The 17,917-nt window shown below is 37.8% G+C and overlaps 2 protein-coding genes across 2 annotated transcripts in view; one reads left to right on the forward strand and one right to left on the reverse strand.

Moving 5' to 3' along the window:
• The window catches only part of LOC145671217 (uncharacterized), a 682,733-nt gene that overhangs the window by 111,935 nt on the left and 552,881 nt on the right, over window positions 1-17,917 (forward strand). The gene's annotated exons all lie outside the window — the stretch shown is intronic.
• Window positions 3,640-14,602, reverse strand: LOC145671216 (uncharacterized). Its single transcript, XM_081740094.1, has 4 exons — window positions 14,307-14,602; window positions 7,818-7,989; window positions 6,043-6,139; window positions 3,640-3,759 (listed from the first exon to the last, which is right to left on the reverse strand). Exons 1-4 carry the CDS (start codon window positions 14,436-14,438, stop codon window positions 3,714-3,716), a joined length of 447 nt encoding a protein of 148 aa, XP_081596220.1. The 5' UTR covers window positions 14,439-14,602; the 3' UTR covers window positions 3,640-3,713.

Below are 17,917 nucleotides of genomic sequence, written 5' to 3' on the forward strand. Positions count from 1 at the left end.
ACATGTACGATAGAGGTGATTTACACGCAATACCCAGGTGATTTACATGTAGGACAGAGGTTATTTACATGTAGAACACAGGTGATTTACACGCAGTAAATGCACAATTGCACGGATGCAACATGTGCATTATCTGTATAAATGCACGCCTGTACATGTGATGCACATAAGCGTCACAGGTCCTATTCAACATCTTCACGTGCACAGTACATGTGTATTGTACACGTCCTGCACAAGTGATTTACGCCTTCCGCACAGTTGATTTACACGTAGCACGTATTTGATTTACATGTAGGACAGAGGTGATTTACATGTAGTACATGTACAATTGCACGGATGCAACATGTGCAGCATCTGTATAAATATACGCCTGTACATGTGATGCACATATACATCACAAGTCCTATTCAACATCTTCACGTGCACAGGACATGTGCAGTGCACACGTCCTGCACAAATGATTTCCACGTTCCGCACAGGTGATTTACACGTTACACGTATTCGATTTACATGTAGTGCACAGGTGATTTACATCTAGGACAGCGGTGATTTACACGTAGCACACAGGTGATTTACACGCAGTACCCAGATGATTTACATGTAGGAAAGAGGGGATTTACATGTAGCACATAGGTGATTTACATGTACGATAGAGGTGATTTACACGCAATACCCAGGTGATTTACATGTAGGACAGAGGTTATTTACATGTAGAACACAGGTGATTTACACGCAGTAAATGCACAATTGCACGGATGCAACATGTGCATTATCTGTATAAATGCACGCCTGTACATGTGATGCACATAAGCGTCACAGGTCCTATTCAACATCTTCACGTGCACAGTACATGTGTATTGTACACGTCCTGCACAAGTGATTTACGCCTTCCGCACAGTTGATTTACACGTAGCACGTATTTGATTTACATGTAGGACAGAGGTGATTTACATGTAGTACATGTACAATTGCACGGATGCAACATGTGCAGCATCTGTATAAATGTACGCCTGTACATGTGATGCACATAAGCGTCACAGGTCCTATTCAACATCTTCACGTGCACAGTACATGTGCAGTGCACACGTCCTGCACAAGTGATTTACGCCTTCCGCACAGTTGATTTACACGTAGCACGTATTTGATTTACATGAACGACAGAGGTGATTTACATGTAGTACATGTACAATTGCACGGATGCAACATGTGCATCATCTGTATAAATGTACGCCTGTACATGTGATGCACATAAGCGTCACAGGTCCTATTCAACATCTTCACGTGCACAGTACATGTGCAGTGCACACGTCCTGCACAAGTGATTTACGCCTTCCGCACAGTTGATTTACACGTAGCACGTATTTGATTTACATGAACGACAGAGGTGATTTACATGTAGTACATGTACAATTGCACGGATGCAACATGTGCATCATCTGTATAAATGTACGCCTGTACATGTGATGCACATAAGCGTCACAGGTTCTATTCAACATCTTCACGTGCACAGTACATGTGTAGTGTACACGTCCTGCACAAGTGATTTACGCCTTCCGCACAGTTGATTTACAAGTAGCACGTATTTGATTTACATGTAGGACAGAGGTGATTTACATGTAGTACATGTACAATTGCACGGATGCTACATGTGCATCATCTGTATAAATGTACGCCTGTACATGTGATGCACATAAGCGTCACAGGTCCTATTCAACATCTTCACGTGCACAGTACATGTGCAGTGCACACGTCCTGCACAAGTGTTTTACGCCTTCCGCACAGTTGATTTACACGTAGCACGTATTTGATTTACATGTAGGACAGAGTTGATTTACATGTAGTACATGTACAATTGCACGGATGCAACATGTGCATCATCTGTATAAATGTACGCCTGTACATGTGATGCACATAAGCGTCACAGGTCCTATTCAACATCTTCACGTGCACAGTACATGTGCAGTGCACACGTCCTGCACAAGTGATTTACGCCTTCCGCACAGTTGATTTACACGTAGCACGTATTTGATTTACATGAACGACAGAGGTGATTTACATGTAGTACATGTACAATTGCACGGATGCAACATGTGCATCATCTGTATAAATGTACGCCTGTACATGTGATGCACATAAGCGTCACAGGTTCTATTCAACATCTTCGGATGCGCAATACCTACCATGCACACGTCCTGCACAAGTGATTTACACCTTCCGCACATTTGATTTACACGCAGTACCGAGAGGATTTTCATGTAGGACACAGGTGATTTCCTCGTAGTGTAGAGGTGATGTAAAAGCATATTAGAGATACAACGAAAAAAAAGGAGTTTATATATTTGGTGCCTTACGCAGTTCAAATACAACATTGTAAACGTCTTCTTGAAAAGTAACAGAGTTACATGTAACGAAAAAGCAATTATATACTTACCCAAAATTACTGACTCGTGCACTACTCTACCGCACCATTAACGTTCCAGGCCAGTAATTCCAAAGTTCTATATTCCAATCCCCCCCCCCTCAAAAGGCAGCTACAGCATATTCTCGTCACCTGAAGACGAGACAATATGGTACTCTGACGAAACTTTGTTTATCAGTAGCGTATATATATAACAAACCACTGTCACGAGCATTTAGACAATATTTTTCTTTCTTCCTACACATATATCATTATAGACTTTTCATTTTGCTATGCAGCATATTGGGTATCGTACCATTAGGGCCTGGAAGTTGAAGACCTTACCTAAAAAAATTTTTAAAAAGCCTAAACATATTAAGAAAATGACCTAAATTTGGAAAAAAATACTTAAAATATGATAAAATCAATAATGATACACTTAATGTGTATAATATTTAAATAATACACAATTCTGGTGATATGTTGAACAGAAAAAAAAATTGCAAATTTGCATTTTCTTCGCCCTGTTTCTGCTGTTCATTTTGAACTACTTGGAGGACAATCCTCACAAGCATCTACTGTCTGGTCATACCTACTATACCTGCTCCAGTCATTCAAGGGTTCCTATTGTCAGAGATTATTACAGAAAACTATGTTTAAGAGTTTCTAATTGAGAATGGGCAGCAAAACTGTAGTTGAAAAAAAGGTCAAGTACCAAAACCAGCTGTTAAGACTTAAAGGGTAATGGGGACCAATAAGCCAAATATGACTTAAAACTAAGCATTTTCTGGCCTAAAATGACCCGAAATTAACATATATTATGGTGTTCCTCTTACCTTCGGGCACTTGGGAAAAACTATCTTTAACTTCCGACCCCTATATATGATACTGAAAATATTAAGAAAGAAAAAACTCATACTTGTCTGAATAATTAGGTTCTGAACTTATAAACAGTTGTGGTTTGCATATATATTTTTTTCTTTTAATACAGTGCTTGGTTTGTCAACATAGCTTTTACATAGTATGATTTCATCAAAAGCCATCATGGAGCTATTTCAGATTTAAAATATATGCTTGATAAAGCAAAGTGGCCTCAACTCAATCACAAGTGAAATTAGATTTTAAAAAAATCCAAGTGCAAAAATGTTTATATATTCTATTAACCGTAACTTGGTGCAACTCCGCTGTAATTTTATGGAAATAGTAGGTATTACAACATTGATAACAACTGATTATATATATATATCTATACATTTATTTCTTATTAAATATAAAAAGTAATCTACAAGATGGTTGTAGTTTTTTTTTCTTTCTTTTAATTTACTTTCTCCGATAAATCCTTGGCCTCAGTCCTCTGCATCCTGTAAAGAGAAGTTTTAAAAGTAATACAGTAAGTGCAGACACTAAATCAATCTATTTAAACTAAATCACAGTCATATTCTTAGCATAGTTTGAGATTAAGAATTTAAATATGGTCCATCCAAATTATACATGCCATACCATTTTCTCCAGAAACAAAGCTAAAGACTACCATTTAAGCTCAATAAATCACCACCATCAGCATCTCTGAAATAAGATTTCTTAGGGTATTGAATCAATTCCAGTAAGAGTATTTAAATTAGCAATTTGAAAACGAGGCTGGCTTTTTATCGACAGGTGGCAATCCTGTGCAAACGTGTGTTGAAAACACTGGTAGAACATCTCATGAGTAAATGGTACTAAATGCACTGACCTTGAATGACATTGACAAGTGTGGGTTTAAGTACACGTAAAACTGAGTTATTACAACAGGAGTAAATGTATGAGCATGCTTGTTCACCCCGTGCTCATTCGTACGGACAGTGAAGGATGAGAATAAACTCAAGACTGGATGCAGTAAGAACTATGAGAAGTGAATTTGGTAGAGAAATTGAGGTGAATGTTCACGGATGATCGAAACACTACACTTCGAATGCCTTCTGAAAAGTTCAAAATGAAGACGAAAGCTGTGAGGCAACGCATAACGAAGAAAAATCTAGCACAAATGGAAGTTTTATGTTACCTAAGCTACGGGAAGTGGGTTGAAAGTAAGAAACAATATTCAGAGAAGCAAGCAAGATGAAAAAGATTTATTTTTGTGGCATGAACAACCAATAAAAACGTTGCCTTTTCCATATTATCAATTGTATATAACTGGCTGATCTCTACCACGTTATGCAAGATAGGCAGAAGTATATACAGTAGTGCACTCTGTATTCCTCTCTGCGAGCGGCCGAGGATGGTTTAGAGTATGAAATGCAAATAAGTTACGTACCTGCCCTTGAAATTATATTCATTTTCATACAAATTAAACGTTATAGGGGTTCAGATCCGACGGACTTCCTGTCAGTGCGCCCCTGACTTATATGACTCACAGTGAAACAAATTTATAAATCTTATTGCTATCAAGTACAATGGCATTATTAATAAATTTTTTTAGATATTCATATTTCAAGTCATGTTACTAGATACTGAGACACTGGAAGACTAAGTACTGCTTAAAATTTAACCCAAAATATGCAAAAACACAGTGGCAAATTTGTGTAAGAAAAAAAGATCCTATATCCTAGATAAGCGATCGGCAAAATCCATATTCTCTGTCTGCGTGCCTGTAAATCGAATAGTGCAATGACGGGACATCGGATTATCCTCCTTCCTAACTCAGCGTTGCAATCCTGACGTAAAGGTTTCTTCTTTTTTTCAACTAATATAATGTACATTTTGAATTTAAACAATACTAGTAAGATTCTTAAGAAACATTTCTTTTACTATCAATGAGTCAATTTCTTTTTATCATCAGGTGGTACAGTGTTCCACATAAATATCGCAACTCTATAGTAGTACAATACTTTATTTTATGCATTTGAAATCAATATTTCGCTGGTTACCTGCCTATCAGGCGTTAGTTTAAGGTTAGATTGATTATGCAGCAACCTGCAGAACATTGATTTCAAATGTATTGCATAAGATAAAATCTTAAAACTGTAGTCGAGTTGCGATATTTATATTGAACACTGTACAAGACGAAAAAAAAAAATGAAATGTTCCTCTCTTTTCCGTCGATATTAACCTTTAAAAAAAAAAAGAAAAAGTTTGTTTGTGTCATATAAGTCTACAAATTTCTAATAGTTTGTAAAATACATAATCGTTCTCGCAGAATAAGAAAAAAGTCTTAAAGATCATGAAATCTCAAACACCCCCGAATCGCCCAGTTTTGTTCTAGTGTCCCCTTTGAAAATGAGAACGCCGCTGGAGAGCGTTAATATACACGTTGAGAATAGGTGCGTATAAATTATAGAGAATAAAGTTGAAAGAATGACTGCGTCAAAGGTTTTTTTTTCTGCTTATAAATTACCTACGAGAGCAAACACATTTTATACTCCGTTAGCTACTCGCACATATTTCAAGGTAAAAGCACAGTTCCGCACCTCCTTGCCCGCTAGGTCCCAAGTATGCAAAAATGTCCGCCCTGTTGCCGACTTCTGATGTAGATTATAGTGACAATTTAAAGCTTGGAGACCACTTGTTAACCGTTCTTATTTTGAAAACTGCTGCAAAATTACATGTAAATATTAAAATAAAGGCTTACGAATACATGAAAACCAAACATCAGAGGTGATACGTACCTTCGTGACCTCCTTGTTTTGGCGTGGTGCAGCCAATCACTTATCGCTTCCCTGATTTGCTCCTCCGAACACTCAGGATATAATTTCTTTGCAGATGCTAGAAAAAAATGTACATATGACTATGTTGATATATATGAAATTATACATTCATTAGTAAACTTAAATCCTAAAATAAGAACATCAAAAGTGAGAAAGAGAAACCCTAACAACAATTTTGGTATGCAATCCTTTTCCGTCTGAATGATACCTTGGTAATGAGATATTTGCTGTATTTACGAGAGTATAATACTTCACGCAATTTTTATACGGAACAGATAAAGAAAAACTATTTCGCATACAGCATACAGAGAAGTTTATGCTCCGATTTTCCCCCCCTCCCACTGCCTCTCTGTATTGAAGATTGCTGAAATTGTCATTCCCAGCAGTGAATCACTCACCACACCAATGACTCCCCTCTCAATCTAATTGACATTTTTATCATTTGCAGCAATTGTCAGTGACTTTTTAAGTAAATAAAAAAGTGCAGTCATTACAAAGCATATACGACGTATGATATTTTCGTCTTACAAGTTTAAATAATGTGGGGAGAGGATTGGAAATATTTTGTGTGATCTGGAATTGAACCAACGGCCATGTTTCACATGCCTTTCAAAATTATTGTTTATAATGGGAATCATTGTTTTAAGGTAATAAAATTTGGAACAATTCAGCGGTATAATTGAGTAAATATAGTAGAATTTTATGGCTTCTACTAACGCCAGAAAAAGAAACTATCAAATTAAAAATTCCTCACTTATTGAAATAATTAAACATAACTGTACTCATCTCACTTTTCTTCTGTTTGTTTTGTTTTTGGTGGGGTCTGTGTTACTACAAACACTCAACTTACATTCTATTGCAAAACAGTATATTTTATATCAAAGAACAATTTGTTACTCAAAAAGAAACAATATACAGGGTGCTTCAGGAGGAAAGGTCAATAATTTGAGAGGCGGTCAGATTTGTCGACTACAACAATAAAGTTTACATAAACATATACGTTTTAAACCTTTGTTTCAGATATATCACTACATGAAGTTTAATGCATGGTGACAAGGGTACACTGCAATTATGTTGAAATGCGTACTGTGATACTATAAGACACGAGAATGGTAACTAATGTAAAGAGGACTGAGGAGGATACTACAGGATTAACACTACTCATAATTGGCACCAATGGTCCGCGGAAAACCAACATGCTTCATGCGAACAGTTACCAGATGGAACTTTCGTGTTGACAGTGCACCATACCTTCATCTTTTGCAAAATACTTTCCCTCCGTATTTGGAGGATAGTATTCTTTCTACGCATCATGTGATACCAAATGGACGGTGAACCGTTTTCACTCGACTATCACCCAGTGCCTTCACGCAAAATACTAGTCGTTGGATTGGATGTTTTGGGCTAGTCTAATGGCCACCTAGGCACCTGTTCTAACACCCTTGGGCTACTGTATGGGTGGTTGAAAGAAAAGGTGTACAGTGTTGGTAAATAACAGCGGGAACATAAAATTAATGAAACTGTTTCAACGTAACTCCAATGTACACATTTCCTTGTCCACATGTACCAAATTCATATAGTAATATCCCTGAAACAAAGTTTATATGGACTTCTTGTTCTGGACATGCTTGAGCACAACCTAATTATTGCCCTTTCCCAATAAACACCCTATAAACTATCAAGCATTGAAGACAATGCGATCACGATTAAAAAAAAAATGCACAAAAAAATCTTACCAACAATAAACTTGTAGGTTTGTGTCTCCACAAACGACAGCTTCCTCACACAATTTATTCCCGACTTTCCTGTGAGGCTATACAGCTCAGCAACTTCATCCACCACGACACGACGAAGAATATTCTGTGCTAGTTGTTTTGGAGTTTTTCCACCACTCGCCAACATTTGAAACTGAAAGTAACATTGTATCGATTGTGCTGTGTTAATGCAGCGAAAAAATTTCATGCATATAAATAATATTTTTCAATATTTAGTTAATGTTAGAGCAAATAATCACCATAAATTATTTCTTGTGATTAAGTTATCTGCCAAGGTTACATATCTTTTATATGATGTGAAATGTGGTGGCAAAAATAAATCAGCAAATCTGATGAAAACTAGGATCCAATTTGGATAGATTAATACATCTTACTTTTAAACAATCAATGTTATTGGTAGTTTTTTTTTCAATGTTACTTTCGTTTGTTTGCTGAAGAAACCAACCTAGGAAATGCATTAAATTTTTTGCCAACTCCACTGTTTTTACTTCATAGAGCATGTGGAGGAATGTAGTACTATCCGAGTTCCCATGATCGCTAAAGAAGATAATTCTTTAATGTGTGACTTTTTGAATGTGTCTTAATTCTGCAAATTTGATAAAATTATACATATACATAGTCAATATACACATACATTCTTAGTTGTTGAAAACTTTTTACACAATTTAACTTATAGAAAAAAACATGCATACGGATGAAACGTATTTAATAACTACAAAATGTCAACTCTTACGACAATTTAGTATTCAGCACCAATGTTGTAAATGTCAAGTTTTTGTCTTACACATGAATATAGAAGCGAACAGTCAATATAAAAGTGAGCAGAAAGTGAAGTTTAATTTCAGAGCACAATAAGATAAATAACAGACACTCAATATTCTATTATTACAATGAAATAGTGAGAGTAGCAATATAAAAAGTATCATACAAACATCCCTTTCAAATTAATACAATTGCCATGACTTCAGAAAAATATGTATTTCGTAAATTCACAACCTTACTCATGCAAAGCGACGATTTTTTTTTTAATTTAATAAGTTAGAACACTGAAATAGAAGATTGACGGACTGTGCCATCAGTACTACTTTTAGTTGTTTATATTCACAATGAGGAGTATTAATGGTGCTATCTAGTAGGAAAAAAAAATAACAATGGTAAATCTCATACAGGATGTACGCGAATCTGAACCTATAAAGTGGAGATAATCTATGTATCTCCGGAAAACTTAGGTCAAAGTTAGATCAAATTCAGTCACCAAAAATCGGGAGCATTCTGCTAGGGAGCGCTACATAACTAATTTCTGTGAAAACAATTTATTTTCTGAAATGTTATAAAGTCTATAAATGTCTACTCACGTAATATTGTCTTGGTTGCTCATTATAGGTAACTATTTCAGACTCCTGGATTTTTCACCTTTGTGCTCTAGAAAAGATACAACAGAGCTTCTAACAACATTGAGGATTTTCATTGACTTTCAATGGAAATCTTGAAGTTCCAGAAAGTTCTCGTCAGGACGTTTTCCGTGACCTTTTCAGGACGTTTTTACGAAACACTTTTATTTCCAGGGTTTCCAGGACGCGTGTGGACCTTGCATATTATGTACAGCAATATTGGAAGACGTTGGGATATGTTGGTGAATACCAACACACCTTAATGCCGAAACAATACTGCTGCACACACTGCTGAAAGAAAATGCTAACACAGCTTGCGTTACAAGAGTCTGGAGCACGGTAAGGTTCCTCAGCTAAGCTTCATTGAGGAAGAATAATCACATAGGAAACAGAAAAAAAAAATGAACAGAGGAGGATAGTAAAGAGCAAATTTTTTTAAAAAAAGTAATAGTGAGGATTAGTGACTTGTCCCTTAAAAAATGCTATGACTTATTTAGCATATTGCTAATATGTAGCAACTTAAATCATCACTGGAACTGTCTTTGGCTTGTATTTTTAATAATGCAATCACTAAAAATATAGGAAATATAGGAGAAGATTAAAATATAGGACAAATATACACACATTTCCAAACAAATAAGAAAAAATAGGAAAAAGAGGACAGCTGGGAGCCCTGCATAACATCACTTAGGAACTAGTGTGTGCCTTATTCAAATATCCATGTTTCAGAATCGTGCGGCATTTGCGCATTAAAGCTTAGAGAGGCATTTCGGAAATGCTCCGGAAATTTGAAGTACTAATCAACTGCCTCTACAGAAATTGATGCGCAAATGCCGCACGATTCTGAAACGTGGATATTTGGATAGGACACATACTAGTTCCTATGTGACGCTTTGACCCGACCACGATTGGTCCCATAGTACTGGAGCCATGGATCCTTAAAGTTAATTTTCTCACGTTTTCGGTAGTGTAACACCTAACAGTTGTACAACGTATTTAGCGCCATACTAATATATATAAATTAACTGGCCCGTGTGGACAAATAATAAATATCTCATGGCGTTTGTCGTATACATAATTAAAAACTTCCTATTAGTTTCCAAAAATAGCGGAAAAATTATAGTATGTAGATACGACCTAGTTTCCCACATTTAAGAAAATGAAAGAAAACACTTCAATTTTTACCATATCTTTCTTACATATTACTACACAGTTATTTCGCGTCAAATCACATTTGTAATATGCTCAAATTTAAATTTTGTGTGTTCTCAAAACAAGTTTTAAAGTCAAATCTAGCACACACAATCCATTTACATTATTGTGGACAATTTAGTTTCAATTCACTATTTGGGAGGCGCGGTGGCTCAGTGGTAGAGCGTTCACCTCTGGTGCTTGGGGTCCCGGGTTCGATCCCAGCCCCCGCCAAGTGAGCTTTGTGGTGGACAAACACCGTGCTCGTGGGTTTTCTCGGGGTACTCCCGTTTTCTCCCACTTTCTTCATTCCACCATTTTACTCATCTCTCATTATCACCGTCTCCTTTAGCCTAACCGGCATAACCGTGGGACGTAAAACTCAAATATTTCATTTCATTTTTTCAATTCACTATTTACAAAGATTCATAAGTGACTATGAAAAATTTAATAGCAGTGAAGGAAAAAATATCCTAACTAGATAACACTCATAAATCATTCAAACTCAGCTCTTTTTTGATAAGATTGTGCTTTTTCTCGTACTACTTTATTTTTTGTAAGAATCTACATAACGGGTTAAAGACATGACTGAACAGAGCTTTGATTTTTTTGTGAAGTGCAAATTTCGTGCATTATTACAGAGAGAGAGAGAGAGAGAGAGAGAGAAAATGACAATAGCATAACAGACAACAGGGCGCAAAATTTCAAAGTCAGACTCACTCGCCAATACAAAAATGATGGTCGCCAGTATCTCTCACGTACAAATTATGAGAGGTCCCCCTCCCATGGTCCTTGGTTTGACAAAGAGATTGCATTCGGGCATAAAATTTGAAACCAAGTTATCTATTCTAGGCACTGGGCTATCCCCCAGCTGTTCTAGCTTCAAAGACATCCAAGAGAAATTGTCCATTTGGACACGAAACCGGGGTTAACTGGTCACAAATGTGATTGCCGACTCACTCACGAAGGACTCTTGATAAAAATACGTTGTACTGATCTTTACATAAGCTTGCTTGTTAATAGCTATAATTGTCAAGAGTAGGGATGGCCAGAACCGGTTCCTGTTGGAACAGTTTTTCGGGTCTGAACGGATCCGGTTCTAGAAGATCCGGTTCAACAACCGGTTTTTCGGATCCAGGTCCGGAACCGGTTCTTCGGATCCAGGTCTGTAACCGGTTCTGGAACTGGGTTTTCGGATCCAGGTCTGGAACCGAAACTTTGTGACGATCCCTACACTAAACACGAGCTGCTGGAAGGCTGTGAACAGTGTGCTAGATGAAATGGTGGAAGCGACAGGCAGGCACCCAGGTGGCGGCCGCTTGTCTCATTTAGCTAAATTAACTGGGTAACTGGCAAACTTAATGGTTAAACAGGCAAATTGGCCAACTCATTTGGCTAAACACTCACTGGTGGACCAAAATAAAAACAAAAAACACTGGTGGACCAAAATAAAAACAAAAAAAACTGGTGGACCAAAATTTTTTTCTGGGGGCACAAGAGAGTTTGGGCGGGGAGAGCACAAGCGCATGGTCCTCTTTGCAGTGTTTTGAAGGTGAAATTTGTGGCTCCTTTACGGGTCTTTGGGGGCTTTCGGATCCAAGTCTGAAACCGGTTCCTAAGAACCGGTTCTGGAACCGGAACTTTGTGGCCATCCCTAGTCAAGAGTCATTTCAGAAGGACTAAAAGACAAACAGTTACACAAGTAAAAACATTATACAGAATTATATATATAAATCGGGAAACTCCATTGGGAAAATCCTGTTATTTAAATGTATTTGTGTGTAAAATTTGAAGGTCAACATATCATAATCACTAGGCTAAAACTGAGGTATTAAATTAAAAATTGGGTATGTAGATATTCAATAAAATTAAAACAAAGTGAAATCCAAGCTGATGTTGGAAGCTACGTAGGCAGTTGATAAATTTTGCCAATTTCTATCAATATGTTTAAGCAGCCTTGGCTTCTTTATAAAACAAGTAGAAATATATAACTTGGTTTCATTTCGTATGTTTAGGCTTAAATTCCTTATGAAATACCAACGTTATCACGGAGAAGACTTTCGCTTAAAGAGACACCTCGAATTGCTACTTGCTTTACACCTGAAAGATGGACCGAGAATTGAACACGGGACCCCTCGATTAAAAGGTGAAAAGTAGATAAACGTAATGCGGATGGTTTGATATGTGGAAACGTCACCATAAAGTTCACACGATTTAAACATTTTTTTTTTCTTGTTTAAACCATTTTTTTTTCTGAAAAACCAGCTGGTTTAAACCAACCCTGCCTCGCAGAGTTATCTTTTGTGAAGTAAGTCACAGTGGAGATGTTACATGTGAGACCTACAGTAAAGAGTTGCCCTTAAGCTATATCCTGAATCAATTCGATCTATATTCAGATATCCTTTTTAAATATTGCATGTTGCAGTAAGGTCTTCAAAAAAATGCTTGTATGGGTTCACTCGAGCAGGCGGTTCTACCGAAAACAAAATTTATAGGTAAAATACGATGTGAAACACTTTTCGTAAAAGAAGCAGAGTGTAAATATAAGTAATTTCTGTCAGTGGATATCATATTGAAATACATTTTCAATGGTAGTGAACGTATTCTACATGTAACTATTTACTGAAGCGGAAGAATACAAGAATGCGAAGAAGGTGAAAATAAACTGCGGGAAAGTTCCGTTCGTGTTAGCAATGGACGACTGCGATAGATATAATGTAAGCATACGATTAGAGAGCGTCGATACGTGTGATAAAGAGCGTCGTATTATAGTTTTTCAAGCGTCATGGTAAGTGTAGAAAAGTAAAAATTCAAAGCATACGAATTTCTCCTCGCAGCAGACCATTTGTACGCGGGAAAGCAGTGAAGCCATTTTGAAATTAAGAATTACTACTATTATATAAGTGCTTTTGAAGGTAAAAACTATTGCAGATATTTAATGTATGTTTTCACTATCCTCGTTTATGCGTATGCCCTTGTTGCTGACCCGCCTGCTCCCTACGAACGCACCCCTTTGATCCGCTCGGGCCTCCTGCTGCGCTCCTGCCCTGATTCGGTTAGATAGCATTCGTGCTTTTTAGTGGCCACCTAGACAAGTTGGTTCGTGGTTTATGCATTAGCTCCTCATTTAGTGCATGTTCTGCAAAAAGAAACCGGAAAATGCAATAAATGCGTGTAAATTTCATAGAACCGTTTGCTCGAGTAATGCCTTTATACCTTTCTTAAAAGATGGCTCAAGAAAAATACATGCATACGATCAGGTTCTATTTTAACGGCAAGGTTCTTGATTACTGGTCCCTTCCCATTGAGCAGTAATAAAGACAGAAAACAACGTGCCCTGCGGGGTTCTAACCCGCCTTCACTCGCTAACGCTCGCTCGGCAATACTGTATAAGTTAAATGCATAAACTTAGTACAGAAAGAAACCTACCCAGCTACTAATCTATATGGGGGACCAGTAATCTAGAACCTTCCCTATTTTAACTATTACCCCTAATTCCCATTCTGGATTTGGTAATGATACTAGCATACCTTGATTTGATTGTAAATTATCTCGGAGGTTCTGCCGTTGGAACACTACCTCCTTTCAAATGTAGGGTTATGTATGCATAATTTATTTCATGTTAAAAGGACTACGTGATAATGACTCTTGCAGATCTTTCTTTAAAGAGATGCAAATCATGACAGTGCCTTCAATGTATATCTATAGCTTCAATGTCCCCTCCAAAAACATAAAATGTCAACTAATAAATACTGCTTGAGAAGAACAGGATGCATGTGTATACGGCAACATTAACACCAGTTTTATTATTTAAACGGGTGCTTTATTAAATTTTACAAATTACAGTAAAATTAAGTTCATCACTCACCTGATTATAATATAATGTTGAATTCTTCGCCTTCAACAACATTGGACAAACACCACCACACCACAGCTCGTACCCGACCACACAAATAAGCGCGCCGTGCATGGCTAATACACAGCTCCAACCAGTGCGCATGCGTGATTCGAAATAAAAATTAAATTAATAACGAATAGAGAAAAATAATATTTTACTTCCAAACAATAATAATCTTATTAAGATTATTATATTTACATATCTTTTTGTATGTATATAATCAGACACATGTCTATTCGGTTCTCACGTCATTTATTACATCAAAGCGAACACTGCACATTTTTTATGCTACTGAGAGAGCCTATTTATAGCGTGTCGATTTATCTGATTGAATATTTATTCCAATGTACTTAAGCCTTCGAAAAATGCAGGTTACATTATATTGTTTATTTAGAATGAGTAATATAATAATTTTTAAAACATTGAACTTTCAATTAAAAATACTATAGCCATATTTAATGTAAATATTAGCAGAATGAAACTAAATACACTTGCACGGTATTACGAATGTGTCATACACATGTGCAGTAGCTGTGCAAATGCACATGTGCACACAACGGCTTAAGCACGGGTTATATAAATGTGTACTGCATCCACGCAAATGCACATGTGTACATAACGGCTTAAGCACAGGTTATATAAATGTGTGCTTCATCCATGCTAATGCACATGTGCACATGCACTTCTTAATCACGGGTTATGTGCGTGTGCATCATCCACACAACTGCATATGTGCACATAACGGCTTAAGCACGAGATATACAAATCTGAGCTTCATCCATGATAATGCACATGTGCACGTGCACTTCTTAATCACGGGTTATGTACGTGTGCCTCATCTATGCAAATGCACATGTGCATATAACGGCTTAATGACGGGTTATATAAATGCGTTTTTCATCCATGCTAGTGCACATGTGCACGTGCACTTCTTAACCACTGGTTATGTACGTGTGCCTATTCTACGGAAATGCACATATGCACGAAACGGCTTAAACACGGGTTATATAAATGTGTGCTTCATCCATGCAAGTGAACATGTGCACATACATGACTTAGTCACATGTTATGTGCGTGCGCTTCATCTACGCAAATGCACATGTGCATATCACGGCTTATGCACGGGTTATATAAATGTGTGTTTCATCCATGGTAATGCACATGTGCACATGCACTTCTCAATCACGGGTTATGTACGTGTGCATCATCCACACAATGCATATGTGCATATAACGGCTTAAGCACGTGATATACAAATCTGTGCTTCATCCATGATAATGCACATGTGCACGTGCACTTCTTAATCACGGGTTATGTACGTATGCCTCATCTACACAAATGCACATGTGCATATAACGGCTTAATGACGGGTTATATAAATGCGTTTTTCATCCATGCTAGTGCACATGTGCACGTGCACTTCTTAACCACTGGTTAGGTACGTGTGCCTATTCTACGGAAATGCACATATGCACGAAACGGCTTAAACACGGGTTATATAAATGTGTGCTTCATCCATGCAAGTGAACATGTGCACATACATAACTTAGTCACATGTTATGTGCGTGCGCTTCATCTACGCAAATGCACATGTGCATATCACGGCTTATGCACGGGTTATATAAATGTGTGTTTCATCCATGCTAATGCACATGTGCACATGCACTTCTCAATCACGGGTTATGTGCGTGTGCATCATCCACACAACTGCATATGTGCATATAACGGCTTAAGCACGTGATATACACATCTGTGCTTCATCCATGATAATGCACATGTGCACGTGCACTTCTTAATCACGGGTTATCTACGTATGCCTCATCTATACAAATGCACATGTGCATATAACTGCTTAAGGACGGGTTATATAAATGTTCGTTTCATCCATGCGAATGCATATTTGCACATGCACTTCTTAATCACGGGTTATGTGCGTGTGCTTCATCTAAGCAAACGCACATGTGCACATAGCGGCTTAAGCAGTGTTATATAAATGTGTGCTTCATCCATGCTAATGCACTTGTGCACATGCACTTCTTAATCACTGGTTATGTACGTGTGCCTCATCCACGCAAATGCACTTATGCACATAACGGCTTACGCACGTGTTATATTAATGCGTTTTACATCCATGCTAATGCACATGTGCAAGTGCACTTCTTAATCACGGGTTATGTGCGTGTGCTTCATCTACGCAAACGCACATGTGCCCATAGCGGCTTTAGCACGGGTTATATAAATGTGCGTTTCATCCATGCGAATGCATATGTGCACATGCACTTCTTAATCACGGGTTATGTGCGTGTGCTTCATCCACGCAAATGCACATGTGCACATAACGGCTTAAGCACGTCTTATATAAATGCGTTTTAAATCCATGCAAATGCACATGTGCACGTGCACTTCTTAATCACGGGATATGTGCGTGTGTTTCATCTACGCAAATGCACATGTGTATATAACGGCTTAAGCACGGGTTATATAAATGTGTGCTTCATACATGCAAGTGCACATGTGTACATGCACTTGTTAATGACTGGTTATGTACGTGTGCCTATTCTACGCAAATGCACACGTGCATATAAAGCTTAAGCACGGCTTATATAAATGTGTGCTTCATGATAATGCACATATGCACGTGCACTTCTTAATCACTGGTTATATATATATATAAATGTGTGCTTCATCCATGCTAATGCACATGTGCACGTGCACTTCTTAATCACCGATTATGTGCGTGTGCTTCATCTACGCAAATGCATATGTGCACATAGCGGCTTAGGTACGGGTGATATAAATGTGTGCTTCATCCATGCAAGTGCACATGTGCACGTGCACTTCTTAATCACTGGTTATGCGCGTGTGTCTATTCTACGCAAATGCACATATGCACGAAACAGCTTAAGCACGGGTTATATACATGTGTGCTTCATCCATGCAATTGCACATGTGCACATGCATGACTTAGTCACGGATTATGTGCGTGTGCTTCATCCACGCAAATGCACATGTGCATATCACGGCTTATCCACGGGTTATATAAATGTGTGTTTCATCCATGCTAATGCACATGTGCACGTGCACTTCTTAATCACGGGTTATGTGCGTGTGTTTCATCTACGCAAATGCACATGTGTACATAACGGCTTAAGCACGGGTTATGTAAATGTGTGCTTTATCCATGCAAGTGCACATGTGTACATGCACTTGTTAATCACTGGTTATGTACGTGTGCCTATTCTACACAAATGCACATATGCACGAAACAGCTTAAGCACGGGTTATATACATGTGTGCTTCATCCATGCAATTGCACGTGTGCACATGCATGACTTAGTCACGGATTATGTGCGTGTGCTTCATCCACGCAAATGCACATGTGCATATCACGGCTTATGCACGGGTTATATAAATGTGTGTTTCATCCATGCTAATGCACATGTGCACGTGCACTTCTTAATCACGGGTTATGTGCGTGTGTTTCATCTACGCACATGCACATGTGTACATAACGGCTTAAGCACGGGTTATGTAAGTGTGTGCTTTATCCATGCAAGTGCACATGTGTACATGCACTTGTT

Source organism: Thermobia domestica, chromosome 15 (assembly GCF_964235325.1).
Source record: "Thermobia domestica chromosome 15, izTheDome1.hap1.1, whole genome shotgun sequence".
Lineage (NCBI taxonomy): Eukaryota > Metazoa > Arthropoda > Insecta > Zygentoma > Lepismatidae > Thermobia > Thermobia domestica.